At 35.0% G+C, this 20,963-nt stretch overlaps 1 protein-coding gene across 2 annotated transcripts in view; it reads right to left on the reverse strand.

Moving 5' to 3' along the window:
• Positions 1-20,210, reverse strand: part of TMPRSS11E (transmembrane serine protease 11E) — a 50,813-nt gene extending 30,603 nt beyond the window's left edge. The window contains exon 1 of one of the 2 annotated variants that reach the window (XM_019928087.3): positions 20,088-20,210. In XM_019928087.3, coding sequence (XP_019783646.2) covers positions 20,088-20,140 — 53 coding nt within the window. In that variant the 5' untranslated portion in view covers positions 20,141-20,210. Of the gene's footprint in view, positions 1-3,348; positions 3,447-20,087 lie in introns of those variants that run through there. The other variant, XM_019928086.3, reaches the window with a different exon arrangement.
• Positions 20,211-20,963: the final 753 nt, after the last annotated feature.

The following is a 20,963-nucleotide window of genomic DNA, read 5'->3' on the forward strand; positions in this document are numbered from 1 at the left end:
GCTTGCTATTCATTTCTTGCAGAAGAAAGGAGATGCATATAGCAGACATAAGCAAAAGTTTGCAGGGAATATGGGGAGGGAAGGGCTTCTCAACTAGTTTCAACACATGTCAGATGAAGAATATGAATTTGTAAATGTAGGAAACAATTGATATTGATATAATCATCAAAAGAATATGTAGAACTGTGAAATATAAGACAGAAGCTCTATTTATTCTACAGTAACTCTTAATCAAGACAGAAAATTAAAACAATGCAGCCATTAAATTGATGAGGTAGAGCTACCCGTATTAACATGCAAAATGTCAATGATATATTTTAATGAAAAAATATTGCAGAATAATATGCATGCTATGTTCCAGTTTTTGTACATGATAAAGCTATATGCGTAGGTGCATAGCAAAGTATATAGAAAGACACACAAAATTTTTAACAGTAAGAAGTGGAATAACAGAAGTAAGAGAGCAACTTTAATTTTAATTTAGGTACTTTTTATGTTATGATGGATTTTAAAAAAAATCATGGCTTTTGAATTAAATGAGAGAGAGAGAAAAAGAGAGAGAGAAAGTAATGAGGACGGTTATACATGTCTCTTCATGGAGTTCCTATCACTATCTTGTTGGAGGTACTGCTGTGTCTTCTTTTCCTGTCTCCCACCTTTCAAAACTATTTTAGGGATGCTCTGTCTTTGGTGGCTTTGAGGGAAATAATAGGGATATTATGGGATAAAGAAAAAAGAGAATCCATCAAAAACACTTTGAATAAACAGTTAAGAGAGTATGTTTCTGATTCTGACCACCAACCTACTGTATAGTGTGGTACCAGCAGATTCACTTCTCTCCCTTATTTTCTCCATATGAAAAACAAGGATAAGAATTCCAGACCCTTCCTAACTTGATGAGCTCTTAGAGATAAAAATGGTGAAGTATTTCATTACTTTGAGCTGCCCAGTAGAAAATCATTGTACAAATAGTAAGGACTATTATTATTATCATCATTATTTTAATTATTAATAATAATGGTAATGACCACATTACTGAGATTTTTTCATTTGAAACATTATCTCTTCCTTTCCCAGTCTGTATGAGATTGCTTTTCAAACTGATTCACCCTGTTTCTTAATTACTTTTTTTGTTTGTTCTCTCAGCAAGTGATTCCATACTGAATTGCTCCAAATTAGATGTAGTAGAAGTGTGCTAAAAAAAATTAGTAAAATGGAGGAATAAATCTATTTTACATATCAACAGACACTTGTGTAGCTAACCTCTTCCTGCACATAAACACTTGTCCAATCATTACTGGGGCCTGTTGAAACTTACATGAACCTGCTCTTATAAAACCACCTTCAGACAGACTGGATAAATTCTAATAGCTTCAGTGGTATCAGATTTCTTTCTATGATTTTTCTTTTCAATTGAGGATGTGTAATTAGACGGTGAATGTAGCAGGTGAATATAGCAGTTAAAATATGGTTATATTTTTATAATCTCCAAATTACCAGAAGACAAGTCCAGAGGTGCATTATCATTATCACTTCTTAATGTGTCTTTTTCTAGAATAGTATAAGAAAGAAAAGCAGCAGAAACAACAACAAAAAGAGGAGAGGAAAAAGCATACTACCACAAATAAACCACATGGCAAGCACTGGAGAACCATAAGTCAAGGCTCACAGTGCTTCAGAGGAAAGTTTACCAGAACAAACGCTTTCCTAACACCACCACCATGGACCGATTAATAGTAGATGTCCAACTCATTGCCCATTCTCTGTAATGGTAAGCAGTGCTGATATTCTTAGTTGGAATGTTTCATCAGCTCAGTCCAGCTGAGCTGTTTTGAATGAACATGTGCACAATATCTATAAAGCTGGTGATGCTAATTCATCATTAACTACTTAAGCCAGAGGTCAGCAAAGTTTTCTGTGAAGGTCCAGATAGTAACTATTTTAGATATTCTGGACGACACACTCCCTATTGCAACTAGTCAGCTCTGCCATTGTACTGCAAAAGCAGCTACAGACAATACATATACAAATGAACATGGCTGTGTTCCAATAAAACTTTATTTCTGTACACTGAAATTTGACTTTTGTATAATTTTCACTTGTCATGAAATATTTTTTTAATTTTGATTTGTTTCAACCATTTAGAAAGTATAAAAATCACTCTTAACTCAAGCTCAAAACAGGTCGTGGGCTAGATTTCACCCTTGGGCCATAGTTTACTGATGGCTGACATAAGCAATAGCCTACAAGTCAATGATAATTGTGTTGGGAAGTTAAAATAGTCTTTTCATTTTTTAGTCTCAACTGCATGGCAAATCTAATTTAGTGTGTCTCCAATCCCATTACCGCTAACTTTGTTCTGATAATTGTCACTAAAACTCATCGTCCAGCTCGATGACAGGTTTCTCATCTGCCTCCCCAATCTCTGAATCATTATCCATTACAGTAAGTGCTCTTTCTGGAAGTGATAGAGCCAATGGCTAGGATCACTTGAAACCCAAGTTGGCCTCAGTTAGCCTGGCATTCCCCCTCTTCCCCACGAGCTTTCTAGCTCTTTGCCTTTGTTCCTGCTGCCTCCTATATGGAGTAACTCAGAGTCTGTAATTTGCTTGCATCATAAAAGCCTTTGTGCATTTAAGAGCCAGTTCAGAAAAGTCCCCTTTATTTCAGTAAACTATATTCACCCCTAAGTATCACATCATAATATACATCTTGAACCCCTTGGGGATAATGTCTGTGCCTTACTTATCTCTTTATTCTCTGACCACTCTGATGCTCAATATATATTCACAGAGGGGATTGAACTGAAGTTGATTAAGCCAAATTGAACTGACCATTTGTCAGTACCACAACATGGGTTTCAACCTCTCTCAAAGCACTTCTGTTCTGCCTTAGTCTTAGAAAAGAACTTGGAATATTACAAAAAGAAAAGAAAGGTCAGACATTGTGAAGAATAATTACTATTTAAGTAAAACCTGATTTCCATAAAACACTTTATATAATAATCAAGCTTTGTAGTTGATATGTCTATTTCACCTGTTTAAAATATATAATTTTCCAACTATGATTTTATCTATCTACTGTGAAGTATTATCATAGTTCAGAAAGTGATAAATGAAAATAAGGAGACATTAATTTCAGGAGACACTTCTTATTTGTGGTCATTGAATGTCTGTATATAATTACAATATCCAAACAAAAGCATAAGGAAAGATACCACAATGAAGTAACAGCATAGTACCTCATGACATTACTAATTCCCTAAGTCAGTGCTTAAGTTTTAAAATATTAGTTAATAAATATTTATTCAGTTTTTGTTGAGTATTTGGCACTAGCTCATTTCTTTACCTTATAGATTGTGCCTGCTTGTCTTGTTCACACAAACACTTCAGATGCTTTGTGCTTTGTGGAAGAATCATATCAGTTGGCATTGGTGAGATCTTCAATCTTATTAGATTCTTATTTTAGTCTTGAACAAGACTATTAAAATATCCAGGGCAGAACTAAAATATTGAATACGTGCTCATGGATCATATGTTTTCATTGCTATGTTTTTAAAAGAAATACAAATAAATTACTACTTATAAAATTACAAATAATACAGAGGGAAGACAGAAGAAGCAAGAAGAACTACAATTCTGCAGCCTGTGGAACAAAAACCACATTCACAGAAAGATAGACAAGATGAAAAGGCAGAGGGCCTTTTGTACCAGATGAAGATGTACCAGATGAAGGAACAAGATAAAACCCCAGAAAAACAACTAAATGAACTGGAGATAGGAAACCTTCCAGAAAAAGAATTCAGAATAATGATAATGAAGATGAGCCAGGACCTCGGAAAAAAAATGGAGGCATAGATTGAGAAGATGCAAGAAATGTTTAACAAAGACCTAGAACAAACAAACAGAGATGAATAAAACAATAACTGAAATGAAAACTACACTAGAAGGAATCAATAGCAGAATAACTAAAGCAGAAGAACAGATAACTGACCTGGAAAACAAAATGGTGGAATTCACTGCTGTGGAACAGAATAAAGAAGAAAGAATGAAAAGACATGAAGACAGCCTAAGAGACCTCTGGGACAACATTAAACACAACAACATTCGCATTATAGGGGTCCCAGAAGGAGAAGAGAGAGAAAAGGACCAGAAAAAATATTTGAAGAGATTATAGTCGAAAACTTCCCTAACATGGGAAAGGAAATAGCCACCAAAGTCCAGGAAGGACAGAGAGTCCCATACAGGATAAACCCAAGGAGAAAAACACTGACACACATAGTAATCAAATTGGCAAAAATTAAAGAAAAAGAAAAATTATTGAAAGCAGCAAGGGAAAAATGACAAATAACATACAAGGGAATCCCCATAAGGTTAACAGCTGATTTCTCAGCAGAAACTCTACAGGCCAGAAGGGAGTGGCATGATATACTTAAAGTGATGAAAGGGAAGAACCTACAACCAAGATTACTCTACCCGGCAAGGATCTCATTCAGATTCGATGGAGAAATCAAAAGCTTTACAGACAAGCAAAAGCTAAGAGAATTCAGCACCACCAAACCAGCTCTACAACAAATGCTAAAGGAACTTCTCTAAGTGGGAAACACAAGAGAAGAAAATGACCTACAAAAACAAACCCAAAACAATTAAGAAAATGGTCATAGGAACATACATATCAGTAATTACTGTAAACGGGAATACATTAAATGCTCCAACCAAAAGACACAGGCTTGCTGAATGGATACAAAAGCAAGACCCATATCTATGCTGTCTACAAGAGACCCACTTCAAACCTAGGGACACACACTGAAAGTGAGGGGATGGAAAAAGATATTCCATGCAAATGGAAATCTAAAGAAAGCTGGAGTAGCAATACTCATATCAGATAAAATAGACTTTAAAATAAAGAATGTTACAAGAGACAAGGAAGTACACTACATAATGATCAAGGGATCAATCCAAGAAGAAGATATAACAAATATTATAAATATATATGCACCCAACATAGGAACACATCAATACATAAGGCAAATGCTAACAGCTATAAAACAGGAAATCAACAGTAACACAGTAATAGTGGGGGACTTTAACACTTCACTTACACCAATGGACAGATCATCCAAAATGAAAATTAATAAGGAAACAGAAGCTTTAAATGACACATTAAACAAGATGGACTTAATTGATATTTATAGGACATTCTATCCAAAAACAGCAGATTACACTTTCTTCTCAAGTGCACATGGAACATTCTCCAGGATAGATCACATCTTGGGTCACAAATCAAGCCTCAGTAAATTTAACAAAATTGAAATCATATCAAGCATCTTTTCTGACCACAAGGCTATGAGATTAGAAATGAATTACAGGGAAAAAAACGTAAAAAACACAAACACATGAAGGCTAAACAATACGTTACTAAACAACCAAGAGATCACTGAAGAAATCAAAGAAGAAATCAAAAAATACCTAGAGACAAATGCCAATGAAAACACGATGATCCAAAACCTATGGGATGCAGCAAAAGCAGTTCTAAGAGGGAAGTTTATAGCTATAAAAGCCTACCTCAAGAAACAAGAAAAATCTCAAATAAACAATCTAACCTTACACCTAAAGGAACTAGAGAAAGAAGAACAAACAAAACCCAAAGTTAGCAGAAGGAAAGAAATCATAAAGATCAGAGCAACAATAAATGAAATAGAAACAAAGAAAACAATTGCAAAGATCAATAAAACTAACAGCTGGTTCTTTGAGAAGATAACCAAAATTGATAAACCACTAGCCAGACTCATCAAGAAAAAGAGGGAGAGGACACAAATAAATAAAATTAGAAATGAAAGGAGAAGTCACAATGGACACTACAGAAATACAAAGCATCCTAAGAGACTACTACAAGCAACTCTATGCCAATAAAATGGACAACCTGGAAGAAATGGACAAATTCTTAGAAAGGTATAATCTTCCAAGACTGAACCAGGAAGAAATAGAAAATATGAATAGACCAATCACAAGTAATGAAATTGAAACTGAGATTAAAAATCTTCCAACAAACAAAAGTCCAGGACCAGATGGCTTCACAGGTGAATTCAATCAAACATTTAGAGAAGAGCTAACACCATTCTTCTCAAACTCTTCCAAAAAATTGCAGAGGAAGGAACACTCCCAAACTCATTCTATGAGACCACCATCACCGTGTTACCAAAACAAGACAAAGATACTACAAAAAAAGAAAACTACAGACCAATATCATTCATGAATATCGATGCAAAAATCCTCAACAAAATACTAGCAAACAGAATCCAACAACACGTTAAAAGGATCATACACCATGATCAAGTGTGATTTATCCCAGAGATGCAAGGATTCTTCAATATATGTAAATCAATCAATGTGATACACCATATTAACAAATTGAATAAAAAAGATATGATCATCTCAATAAATGCAGAAAAAGCTTTTGACAAAATTCAACAACCATTTATGATAAAAACTCTCCAGAGAGTGGGCATAGAGGGAAACTACCTCAATATAATAAAGGCCATATATGACAAACCCACAGCATACATCAGTCTCAATGGTGAAAAACTGAAAGCATTTCCTCTAAGATCAGGAACAAGACAAGGATGTCCACTCTCACCACTATTATTCAACAGAGTTTTGGAAGTGCTAGCCATGGCAATCAGAGAAGAAAAAGAAATAAAAGGAATCCAAACTGGAAAAGAAGAAGTAAAACTGTCACTGTTTGTAGATGACATGATACTATGCATAGAGAATCCTAAAGATGCCACCAGAAAACTACTAGAGCTAATCAATGAATTTGGTAAAGTTGCAGGATACAAAATTAATGCACAGAAATCTCTTGCATTCCTATACACTAATGATGAAAAATCTGAAAGTGAAATTAAGGAAATAATCTCATTTACCATTGCAACAAAAAGAATAAAATACCTAGGAATAAACCTACCTAGGGAGACAAAAGACCTGTATGCAGAAAACTATAAGACACTGATTAAAGAAATTAAATATGATACCAACAGATGGAGAGATATACCGTGTTCTTGGATTGGAAGAATCAATATTGTGTACATGACTACACTACCCAAAGCAATCTACAGATTCAGTGCAATCCCTATCAAATTACCAATGGCACTTTTTACAGAACCAGAGCAAAAAATCTTAAAATTTGTAGGGAGACACAAAAGACCCCAAATAACCAAAGCAGTCTTGAGGGAAAAAAATGGAGATGGAGGAATCAGACTCCCTGACTGCAGACTACACTATAAAGCTACAGTAATCAAGAGAATATGGTACTGGCACAAAACCAGAAATATAGATCAATGGAACAAGATAGAAAGCCCAGAGATAAACCCACACACCTATGGTCAGCTAATCTATGACAAAGGAGGCAAGGATATACAATGAAGAAAAGACAGTCTCTTCAATAAATGGTGCTGGAAAAACTGGATAGCTACATGTAAAAGAATGAAATTAGAACACTCCCTAACACCATACACAAAAATAAACTCAAAATGGATTAGAGACCTAAATGTAAGACTGGACACTATAAAACTCTTAGAGGAAAACATAGGAAGAACACTCTTTGACATAAATCACAGCAAGATTTTTTTGGATCCACCTCCTAGTGTAATGGAAATAAAAACAAAAATAAACAAATGGGACCTAATGAAACTTAAAAGCTTTTGCACAGCAAAGGAAACCATAAACAAGACAAAAAGACAACCCTCAGAATGGGAGAAAATATTTGAAAACTAATCAATGGACAAAGGATTAATCTCGAAAATATATAAACAGCTCATGCAGCTCAATATTAAAAAAACAAACAACCCACTGTGATGCTTTTGCAAATATGTTCCTATAATGGGTTTCATCTTCAAGGAATTCATGGAAAAGACTCTGACAAGTACAGGTTTCTGGTAACTGACTATACTGCTGAACTGAATGAATAATCATTTTCAGAACTCTAATGGAAAACTGAAGAATTCATAAAAGTGCTAACAAAAGATGAAGATGAAAAAAAAATTACATGGGACTGAGTGAACTGATGAGGATGATTATAATTTTTGTGAATTTCTGTTTGAATAAAACAAAAAAACCCCACAAGGACTCAGAGGCAAAAAATATACAAATCAATTTTCACTGCAAAGTAAAGGAGCTGTTACAGTGGAGGATTACTGGACTGAATGTCAATATTATGACATAGTTTGAGTGTGTTTTGTGTTTGGTAAATGCAATCATTGTTGCTTTTGTTTTAGTCATCCATTTATAATGCTTGGTGTCAGTTAATTTAGCTCTTGTAAAAATAAAATACAGTGTGTGTGTGTGTGTGTGTGTGTGTGTGTGTGTGTGAAAAAAACAACCCAATCCAAAAATGGGCAGAAGACCTAAATAGACATTTCTCCAAAGAAGACATACAGATGGCCAAGAAGCACATGAAAAGCTGTTCAACATCACTAATTATTAGAGAAATGCAAACCAAAACTACAATGAAGTATCACCTCACACCAGTTAGAATAGGCATCACCAGAAAATCTACAAACAACAAATGCTGGAGAGGGTGTGGAGAAAAGGGAACCCTCTTGCACTGTTGGTGGGAATGTAAATTGATACAGCCACTATGGAGAACAGTATGGAGGTTCCTTAAAAAACTAAAAATAGAATTACCATATAATCCAGCAATCCCACTACTGGGCATATATCCAGAGAAAACCATAATTCTAAAAGACACATGCACCCCAATGTTCATTGCAGCACTGTTTACAATAGCCAGGTCATGGAAGCAACCTAAATGCCCATCAACAGATGAATGGATAAAGAAGAGGTGGTACATATATACAATGGAATATTACTCAGCCATAAAAAAGAATGAAATTGGGTCATTTGTTGAGATGTGGATGGATCTAGAGACTGTCATACAGAGTGAAGTAAATCAGAAAGAGAAAAACAAATATCGTATATTAATGCATATATGTGGAACCTAGAAAAATGGTACAGATGAACCAGTTTGTAGGACAGAAATAGAGACACAGATGTAGAGAACAAATGTATGGACCCCAAGTGGGGAAAGCGGCGGGGGGGGGGTGGGGATGGTGTGATGAATTGGGAGATTGGGATTGACATGTATACACTGAAGTGTATAAAATTGATGACTAATAAGAACCTGCTGTATAAAAAAATAAATAAAATACAATTCAAAAAATAAATTACAAATAGCCTACTGCTGCCGTGTCCACTGTTATACAAACATACCTATAAAGTGTCTGATAGCATCAGCCAGGCCCTTGGACTGAATTATGGTTGCATTTCCTACCATAATAACTGTGAATAGTTCTCAAAGAGAAGTTACAATCATAATAAGGTGGTAGTCTAATTACCAGACAACTGTTTCCATTTTCTTTTAATAGCACCAAGACAAATGGTGGGAAACTCATTGTTTTTATTCTAAATGTTTTTATTTATATTCTACCTTGTTCTAGACTGATTTAAGGTAGCTTATAAAGATATATATTTACATTTATATAATTATAAAGTGATGTATAGTATTAAATTACATTTACATATATGGTATTAAATTAAACATAGAGATGCAAGAATAAAGCAAAACATAAGTGAAAACACAAAATGAGAAGAGTACTAAAACTACATGTCATAATTCCTATCTAGATATTTCCTTAAGTCAGATGACAAACTTTGTAGCTTTCTAGCAGCGAACTCAAAAGCAAAACTAAACAAAACTAAACAAGAAAACAACTAAACCCTATTCAGTTACATTCTTCATGTCACCCATAAGATTAAAACTGAGCAATTACTTAGCCACAATACAATTCTTTCAGATTCTACTAAAAAGAATACTGTGTAATATCATGAACTCTATTCACCACAATATTCTTAGCATAGAAACAAAAATTAGTTTTATAATACTCTTAGTATGCCCCTCAATACTGGAAAATGGCACCAATGACTATTCAATACAAACAATTTTATGTGGGGGAAGCAGTGTGAAATTATTTATACCAAGCTCTAAGATAATGTTTTTAAATATCTGACAACACTTTGCGAATTATTGAAATGGCTCTGTGTGGCACTTTCACATTATAAAGTACCTAAAAGTTGAATCATAGACATAAAAATATATTATTACTTAGTACCATAATAAGTTTTTAATAAGCATAGTATTACTAAGTGCAATAGTAAGTTTTTAATAAATATTGGGAATGAAAGAAAACCCTACCACTAACTGTTAACTTAGGTAAAACCCATAGCTTAACGACTCCTATATTTAACTAACCATAAAACTCAAGTGATAATATGTTTCCTCCCACCTACTTTAAAAGGAATTTGTGATTACAAATATGGTATCATCAGGCTTTTATTGGACATGTGTGTTATATAACTATTAGTGACAATTCAACTGTAATGAATGTCTCTGGTCTCCACTGTGTTATCATCTAGCTCTTTATTAAGTTCCCAGACAGATATGATGTGTCACAGGAAACTACAAACTGAGATTTAGGTTGGCACTCTGCCTGACGTCTAGAAATTTACAGTCACAGATAGATGGGGTGCAAAAAGTTTAAAGATATTATTAAGTAATTAGGTATGGATCTATAGAATTATAAAGTGAGCTACTTTAACACTTAATTACACTAACATATTTGCTTTATTTTCTTCACACTCTTTGCAGTTCAAGATAATAAGTCAAAATGATCTGAGTCAGCAATTTTAAAAGCAGCAGTTTCCCACAAAAATGTTGACAAGAGACACCGTTGCAGCTAGTCGTAGGGAATTGTATGCATTTTAAAATGTGGAAGGAAAAAAAAAGCATTAACAGGGAGTGTGTGACTATGTTGTGGCTGTTGTGTCAGAAGAAAAAATGGTTGAGAAACCTGAGCTAGAGACACTCTTGAAGCTGCTAATGTATAGCACTCCCTTTCAGAAATTGTTTTGTAACACTAGATATCTTTCTACCAAATCTTTCTCATGACTTTGTCTAGATGCCTCTTATGAAAGTTGGCATGATATGGTGGAAATAACTCTGAACTGGAAGACTAGTGACCTGTGTCTCCATCTTAGAACTTTTATTGAAAGACTAAGTCCTTTCATCTAAGTCCTAAGTTTCTCAGATGAGAAATCTGAGAGCATATTCAACATCACGGAAGTTCCAGCATCCTGTAACCCCCAAATTAAATGATGCAAAGTATGCTCTCATTTTCTTCATTTGTTAGAAAACAATGAGAAGTTTAATTGATCTAGCTGCTCTTTAGTTTCCACCAAAGCTCACCTTCCATGCCTCAAATAACCTAAAAATGCTCAACATTATTATAATTAAAATTTAGCATTTTTTAAACAATCAACTTTAACATAATTTTTCACATGTTATTTTTCTGATGGCTACATGCCAGATCATTTGGAATGGTCAAATTAAGAGTCTGCAAGTCATTTGAAATAATCCAAGTTTCATATGAGGAAGTCATTAAGTTTCTTGACTACTTGCATCCTAAGCCAGTTTTAAAATTCCTAGACTTGTAAAACTGCATTTTGTGCAAGCCACTGATGGGCCTTAAAATTGGAGTGTGCCAGCTGCAACATGTGCTAGACTGTGTGGTGTCCTCCTGGCTGCTGTTTCCCTGGCAAGTACTGTAAGCCATACACAAAGAATCCCTCAGATAATCTAGAAATTTCTGTATATAATAAAACCCTATCTGAATTAATTTAGCAATGAGAGACAACTGGAAATGTATTGACTCTTGTTAGTGTTTGTATTATTCTTCCAAAAGAGGGATTTCTTGACTAATGAATTTCCTGCCTCAGTTGTTGACTTATAATATAATGGAAGTATTGAGTCTTAACTTTTGGATGGAACACAAATTTGTGAAGTTGATCATTATATATTTACTTAATATAAATATATTTACTTAATTATACTTTAATATATTGGCATTTTAATAATAACATAGTGAAATATGCTCAGATTCATATTAGAATTAGGTAGAATTTACTGTGCAAATACCATAAAATTATAAAAGTATTATTTTATCTAGGGCTTCCCTGGTGGCGCAGTGGTTAAGAATCCGCCTGCCAATGCAGGGGACATGGGTTCGAACCCTGGTCCAGGAAGATCCCACATGCCGCGGAGCAACTAAGCCCGTGCGCCACAACTACTGATCCTGCACTCTAGAGCCCATGAGCCACAACTACTGAGCCCATGTGCCGCATCTACTGAGCCCATGTGCCGCATCTACTGAAACCCGTGCGCCTAGAGCCTGTGCTCCGCAACAAGAGAAGTCACCGCAATGAGAAGCCTGCGCACCGCAATGAAGAATAGCCCCCTCTCGCCCCAACTAGAGAAAGCCCGTGAGCAGCAACGAAGACCCAACACAGCCAAAAATAATAAATTTATTTTAAAAAGTATTATTTTATCCAAAAGGGCTAAATATTTTCAGTCACTAATGTCCATGTCTTTAATTCATATCTAAATGCTGATGGCTACCAAATCTATAAATACAGATTATTTGTCTAAACTTCAGACCCATATATTCATCTGCCTACTGTTCATCACAACAGGATATACCTCTCATCATTCGAACTAAGCATGTCTGTGCTACAGACTCATATGTGCCTATCCCAAATATTTTCCTTAATAATAGAATCTTTGATTTTTGGTTGAGCATATGGCCCCCTGGAAAATAGAATAATGTCCTTTATCCATGACTCTCCCTGTGAATATAAGTTCTGACCAATGGAGTCTCTATTCCAGTGGGTAGAATCCTGATGTGCTAGTTGGAGCTCTGGCAACCATACTAAACCATGATTGGGAGGATATATGTTCATGTTGATAGGACAGCACAGCAGTAGAAGCCTAGATTCCTAATTACTTGGTAAACCTCCCTATCAGCCCCTACCTGACTATCTCCAGACTTGTTTTACATTAAACTGAAATAAAATGACATTTTATGTAAGCCACTTTATCCTAAGCTTCCTGTCACTCATATCTAATCTGATACTATTGCAATATGCAAAACAGATTAGTTGCAATCAAAGTAAATTGTGATTTTTTATGTAATTATCTTTGGGAGAAGAAGACATTCAAGAAATATATTTACTTAATAAAATATTTTTACTTAATATTTTCTAGCTGCACAATTTTGAGATACAAGTAATAAATCTGATGCTAATAAATAAGGAGACCAAGTTTTCATCGACGATCTCATTGTAAAAAGTTTTACGACTTTAAGCAAATGACTTCTATTTTCTTGCTTAGTGGATATAGGTCTGGGCTTTTGCGTCAAACAGCTTGGGTTTCGCCCCGGCTCTACCTCTTACTAGCTAGATGGCTCCAAGCAAGTTACTCACCTTCTCTAAGTCTACATTTCCCCTCCCATAAATGGGGATAATGATAGAACCTAACTATAGGGTTCTTCTAAGGATTAAATGGAATAACGCTTATGGAGCAATTGGCATTATACCAAGTACACAGTACATGCACAGCAAATGTTGGCTTTGTCATTATTCCTCCTTCATAATGAGGAATTAATTTGTTTTCAAAACAGGTTGAAAAATCCCTCAAATTGCCTCATGTGACTAAGGGGATAAGGAGAAGATGGAGCAGGTGAGGCTCCCAAGCCTTATTCCCACTCCACCCAGAGCAACACTGCTCCACGCAGCAGGGGTTTGCATTAGCCTTATGTGTGAAAGGGATTCAACTGGTAAAGAAAATGTGTAAAACTACTCATCTTTGGACCTTTTTAGCTCTAAGAATCTATACATCAAGCCAATGGTCAGCCATGACATGTACAGTTTTGTGCAAGGATTTAGAACTCTACTTAAGAAGCCCATTGTATATATGTGCCACATCTTCTTTATCCATTCATCTGTTGATGGACACTTAGGTTGCTTCCATGTCCAGGCTATTGTAAATAGAGCTGCAATGAACATTTTGGTACATGACTCTTTTTGAATTATGGTTTTCTCAGGGTATATGCCCAGTAGTGGGATTTCTGGGTCATATGGTAATTCTATTTTTAGTTTTTTAAGGAAGCTCCATACTGTTCTCCATAGTGGCTGTATCTATTTACATCCCCACCAACAGTGCAAGAGTGTTCCCTTTTCTCCACATCCTCTCCAGCATTTATTGTTTCTAGATTTTTTGATGATGTCCATTCTGACTGGTGTCAGATGATACAATGGAATATTACTCAGCCATAAAAAGAAACGAAATTGAGTTATTTGTAGTGAGGTGGATGGATCTAGAGTCTGTCATACAGAGTGAAGTAAGTCAGAAAGAGAAAAACAAATACCATATGCTAACACATATATATGTAATCTAAGAAAAAAGAAAAGGTCATGAAGAACCTAGGGGTAAGATGGGAATAAAGACACAGACCTACTAGAGAATGGACTTGAGGATATGGGGAGGGGAAGGGTAAGCTGTGACAAAGCGAGAGAGTGGCATGGACATATATACACTACCAAACATAAGATAGATAGCTGGTGGGAAGCAGCCGCATAGCATAGGGAGATCTGCTCGGTGGTTTGTGACAACCTAGAGGGGTGGGATAGGGAAGGTGGGAGGGAGGGAGATGCAAGAGGGAAGAGATATGGGAACATATGTATATGTATAACTGATTCACTTTGTTATAAAGCAGAAACTAACACACCATTGTAAAGCAATTATACTCCAATAAAGATGTTAAAAAAAAAAAAAGGAATCCCAAATCTAGCTTTGCTGTTGAATCCAGTAATATATATCCAAGTGCTTAATTACAACTTGAATGTACTGTAAGGTTTGAAAGATTGGTTTGAAATATTTTAGATGTATTATTTATTATCTTTGGTATTTTCTGGACTAGGAAATTTGAGACACAAGGGTTAAGCTAATTGTTTAAAGAGAAAGGAAAGTTATCTCTGCTTAACCAAGGGGAACACTTGTGATTCCAGGGATCATGATGTAGTGGAGGCAGCAGGGAGTATTAGAAAGTTCAGGACCAGAGTTAGAAATGTATGGCAAACTCCAGTTCTACCAATCACTTACTCAGAGATTTGGAAATCTCAGTCTTCCTAATCTTTGGTTTTCCTATCTGTAAAATCATGATAATATTAAAATTGTCTGCCTCACAGTTGTTGATAGGTATCAAATAAGGATGTATGTTGGAATTATGTGTAAAGAACATATATATGTGTATATACATATATATCCTACTACATGTGCCCTCTCTGAATTTTGCTGTGACCTGCTAAGCTTTTAATGTGCAATAACCAATTTTTAAAAGTCCGTATAATTCTATACAAATTCAAATGGTAATAGTAATAACAATAACAATATTTCCTGGGTCAGGTAGACACCTGTGTTGGTTTAACTCTTCTACTTGACAACATTGGACTTGGTACACAGGTGAACTGGGAGGACAGATTCAAGCTTTGGTATTGACTGACTCACCCATTCCTGTGACCACATGCAAACTACCTAATCTTTGATTGTGGTATCCCTTAACTTATAGAACACAGAGATGCTTCCTGTCTACAATCCTCAGAGGTCTACTTAGAAGATTATCCATTGAACAATAACATTGTTCCTTGTAAATATAACTTTTATATCTTTTAACACAATAAGACAGTTAAGTCAGCATAGCAGTAGCATCACCTAGGTAGATAAAGGAGGAATTGTGGGGATGGTATAGCATTGTGATTAAGAGCATGGGTTGGAGTCAGATAGACCAGGGTTAATTCCCAGTTCTGCCATTATCACCTCTAGGCAAATACTGTCTGAGCCTCAGTTTCCTCATCTGTGAAATGGGTATAATAATATAACCATTGTTTGTTATAAAGATTAAATGCGCATGCTATTTTAGAACAGTAGTTGGTACACAGTACATGTGAAACAAATGATAGCAATTATTATTTGTTCTGCACTGAATCATAGCTCAACTTTAAACAGAGTGCTAAATCCTTCTGTATTTGCTTTTGCAGCTTCAAAAAAAAGACATCATCTGACATCTTCAGGTAAAAGGTTGAAAGACTGCAAGATAGAATTTAATGGTGACTGATACTTTGGATTCCCCTAAACTTAGTTCTATCTTCTCAGAATTACTATTGTAAAATTCTCAGAAATTGCTCAACCATTCAGGCCATATATGTACCTGGGAGAAGGTTCGGCTTGCAGGTTCTGGCATGACCTGGTATGTCTGCAGCGCATTTTTTTTTCCTCAACCTCTTAAAACTTTCCTACCCTCTAATTCACTCATTTCAAACCTATCAAATTATGCTTGAAACTGTGAGAACATTCTCCACAATTCTTATCCACCATCTTTGATGAGAATATGTCCAAAGGAGTGTGCTTTGAGATGTACTTAGTGGAGTTCCTCTAAAATCTAACCCTGATAAAGCCATGAAACGCAGACAGAGCACTCATTTCACCACCGACCATCTTAGAAGACTTGCTCCACAACTGCCCAATAGCCCCATCCTCAGGCACAAAAGCATCAGGCATAATTATAAATCTCAGTGCTGACAAGGAAGCACATGATGTTGCTTTTTTTCTTGAATGTTTCTATTTATTCCCTTATTATATTGAAGCAATTATATTTTTGGAGGAAAGCAGACAATAATGAAAAAATAACAAAGGTTCACTAGACAGTTATAATTATTACAGACTGATGAATTCCTTCCATAAAATGCTGCACTAAGATGAACTTGATTTTCACACAATAGCAAATGTTGCAATCTTTTTTAGAAAACAGTGATGATATAATTGACGTGCTGTACTCTCAGTCACTGATCACCTTTGAGATAGTGCGGAAAAGTTAGGTCATGTTCTTATCTTGTTTAAATACAGAGACAGTTTTAAGAAACTTATATAACGGTAGTCTGTGCATTCTTCAAAACATTTGTAAAGACCTGTCAATCAAAGTAAAATTATACCACCACCCTTCCTCCGTCAGGATATATGTGCATTCTTTCATATTAACCTGTATTGACCTGTTTCTTTGCCTATACATTATATAAACATGTATGCCTACATATACATACACATTTTCTCTGTGTGTGTATATGCATGTGTGCACGTTTTCCATTTCTCTGTTAGAGGGCAAACTTTCCAAAGACTCTTCTTTTAGCTTCCCACACATGATAAGACAGTGTGTTACAGTAGAAAGAACATAGACTTTAAAGCCAGAAATGCCAAGGTCAGGTTCTAGATCCAACACTTACTAACCCTGGACAATCTGAGCTGCAGTTATTTCATCTTTTTAAGGAGAGATAACAATAATGGTTTCTCAAAGTATTGCCAAAATTCAATCAGATAACATTTTACAAAATGTGCAATACATAATAGGTGCTCAACAAAGTTTTCTTCCATACAGAACTTAGTACACAATGAGAACTCATTAAAAGTTGTTACATGGACCAGGACTGATCTTAGCTGAAGAAGTGAGGCACAGCATTAAACGCTTGGAACACTATCATAAAGCAACTCTGGACCTGCACCTCAGTAGAGGGACCCTTCAGTATCATTATCTACTGACTAATTTCAGGGCAAAAAGGAAGAGGTTGCTACAATAGATTAATTTTACATTGAGATTTTTCCCTGTAAACAAATAGATTCTTAATCCAAATAAGACCACCCTCCCTGTCTGACACAAACTACCCAAATTATGTCTGTATCCTCCCTTCAGTTTTCCAGACATTCTGAAATTAGCCTCTTTTCCTTAATCATCACTATGTTGCATAAATGACTACTCTTCTCCCTTGGAGGAAAAGGTAAACTGCGAGAGAACACCTCCCATTGAGGTATAATTATACCAGTTTAAATAAAACAAAAAGCTACCACTTCAAAAACTGACCTATTTCATTTCCACTTTAATTTCTTTCTATCTTACAAGTTCCTGTTTTTTATGGCTTTGTACTGTATCAGTTCTTCTCAAACTGTACAGTAAATAAGAATTACCTTGTGTAACTTTTAATACAATTCCCATGCCTCAACCAGAGATTCACGGGAATTTCTTGGATGGGAGCTGGACTTTTCTGTTTTTAATAAGTACCCAGTGCATCTAATGGAGGGGGTCCATGGGTCACATGTTGAGAGATAATGCTTACCCTACGAAGTAAAAATTAAAGTTGTCCATTTTGTTTCATTTGAATATTACTCAGTTTACCTTCATCTATCTAAACATGTGTAGATATTAATGTCTACAAATTTGGTCTGCTGTCAGTGGTTGCTGGTTGTCAGTGGTTGCTGGTGAATACAGTTGGCAGACATTCCTATCAATAATAAATATATTTAATAAATATATTCTTCTCTTCTCAAATCTCTTCCCTATAAACTTATACCTGAAAAAGTCTTCTTTAACCTTCTGTTGTATGTGTTTTTATAAAATTAATGTGTTGATTTCTTCATATTCAAAGGATAGTATAAAATCAGTTTGGAGAAAATGATAGCATCTGAAGAATAATGTTTACCTGGTCTAACTTTCTTCTAACCTTTAAATTCTAACATAGTGGTTTTCATTTAGAACAGGTGGAGTGAGGAAGGGACTATCAAAATTTTGGTCAAAGAGGAAGGAACATGCCATTTGATAAAACTCTCCACCTGTTTCTGATATGCCTTCCCAGTTATGAGCAAATGGCTTTAAAAAGAAATTGCCTATATATCTCAATATACCTCTTTTTTCAAAGCATTCTTGTTGGTACACTTATTCCAGCAAATGTGCTAATAAATTTAATCCCTTTTCACTCTAGCCCATTCTCTGAACATCTCCTAGGCTGACTCAAACATCGATATGCTCCACTTTGTATACAAGTTTTAGATCAGGAAGGAGTTTTTTGTTTGTTTGTTTTTCCTTGAGAGGTATCTTCCATCTACTCTGAAGCAAGACTGAAAACATCTTTGCTTCAAATTAGAGACTATACTCAGGAAAATTCGTTCCAATACCTCCAAATTATAACTCCCCTGCACAAACTCCAGACTCACTCAGATTTAGCATAGACAAAGCCTGAAATCAATTTAGAATCTTGAGTTTGATAGAAATTATATGTTTAAATAAAAGCACTGTTTTCTATAGTAATATTCTTAAAGATAATCTAGGTAAAAAGGCTAGGGCACAAAACCATCAAGGATTATAGAGAAGTACTTGCAGAAGGCAGGAAGCCTTGAAAAGTCTGATTTAATTTGTGATGTCTGTCGCTCTTAGTTGATTCATCAACAAATATAGAGAGTATTAAATTTCTCATGAGGACTATGTAGAACTTTCTTCCTATCAACTACAGAGCCTGAGTGTTTTTCACTATTAAGATTCCATTAGAAGCTTTATACTTTTCAAACTGTTTTCTTCTCAAAACAGAAATTAACAAAAAAGAGCATGCCAATATCTCAATCAGAGAAAATGAATTTTTAACATGAAGATAAAATTATTTTCAGAGCCCAAACTGGTACACTGAAATCTTGTTACTGTTTAGTTTCTAACTTTTAAAGAAAACAACCTCAGAATAATTATGACTTCTCTATTAGAGAAGTTGATTTTGACCAGGTACATCACTGGATTTATTTTAAAAATCCAACTATAATAATTTAATCACATTGCCTTCTTAAATTGTTTCTTGTTCTTTTAAAACATATATATATATTTTTTAGTTTATACTATTTACTTACAGAAAGAAGTGTAAGTTTGATCTTCATGGTTTTAGATTTTTTTCTCATGTATAATTTTGAGTATTAAATATAATATAATATATAATATAATATAATAAACTTGAGACAAATAAAACCGAAGCTAAAAACACATTCTATTTTTCTCAAAACAAAACAAACTAAAAGACAGTTGTTAAACACCATGTGCCTTTATCTTTTGTTGAGCTCTTCTGAAAGTACATAAACATTTGGGATGGGTCACAAGAGGACAGGGAACACTAGTATAGAAAGAAGAGAAACCTATTTCTTGACATAATTTCATGTTAAATATCAAAAGTATTTTTCCACATTAAGCAAATAATAAATTGGAGATCTACACATTCCTTGGTGTGGTTCATGCCACTTTAAGCAAGTTAACTTAAGACAAAGGAAAAGAGAAGAAAACTCACCGATACATTGCTGACCAGCGAGGAATGGTCCTGTGGAGACCGAGGTCTGCCATCAAGTGTGTGTATCCAGGCTCTATCAGCAACTTTGTAGGCTAGACTGAGGTGAAGAAAGAAGTCACTGATGATCTAACTAGAACCAGTCTGACAAGTCTTGGCTAGTATGATGGGAACTGTGTGACTAGTAAGATGAAGTCAAATTTTATAGGGAGGGAGAGAACATCAATAATATAAGCACTTCCTAGGAGTGGGAACTTAAAATCTATTGTCTTCTGATTATAATGATTTCAAAATGTTAATATAAACCAGATTTTTTCAATAAAAGTCAGATGTTTAAATCTAGAAGAAAACTTTTTTTAAATCATCTTGCTAAGCTTCTTCATGTTTCCAATGAAGAAACTGAGGTTTAATTAAGTTAAATTGGTCAAAATCACATAGTTAATGCCTCTATATAGGACTAACACCTACTTTTTTTAAAACTAGTCTGACATGCTTTCCACTCTACCATGCATATTATAAAAGTTTTACTTTGGTATTTACTATAAGTCAGCTGTTGAAAATACAGCGGAGATTAGAAAAGCATTAATATCTCAAAATTATGTGCCACCGTTCTACTAGAAAAGTCAAGTAGTTTGCAAATATTAACCCACAATTAAGACAGTGTGTTTCTTTTACTATGGTGGAGACAGGCATATCAGCCAACACTGAGGCATTACTATCTTATTTCTGAGATGATAATAACCTAGTTTTTTAAAATGTGTGCCAACACATGTATATGCAAATATCTGTGTATTTGTGTCAGGTATAATCTTTAAATTGCCTCCCCTAATCCCCATAAACTAGATAAGGTGTTTCTCCTCTGTGTTCTCATGGTATCAT

Source organism: Tursiops truncatus, chromosome 5, assembly GCF_011762595.2.
Source record: "Tursiops truncatus isolate mTurTru1 chromosome 5, mTurTru1.mat.Y, whole genome shotgun sequence".
NCBI lineage: Eukaryota > Metazoa > Chordata > Mammalia > Artiodactyla > Delphinidae > Tursiops > Tursiops truncatus.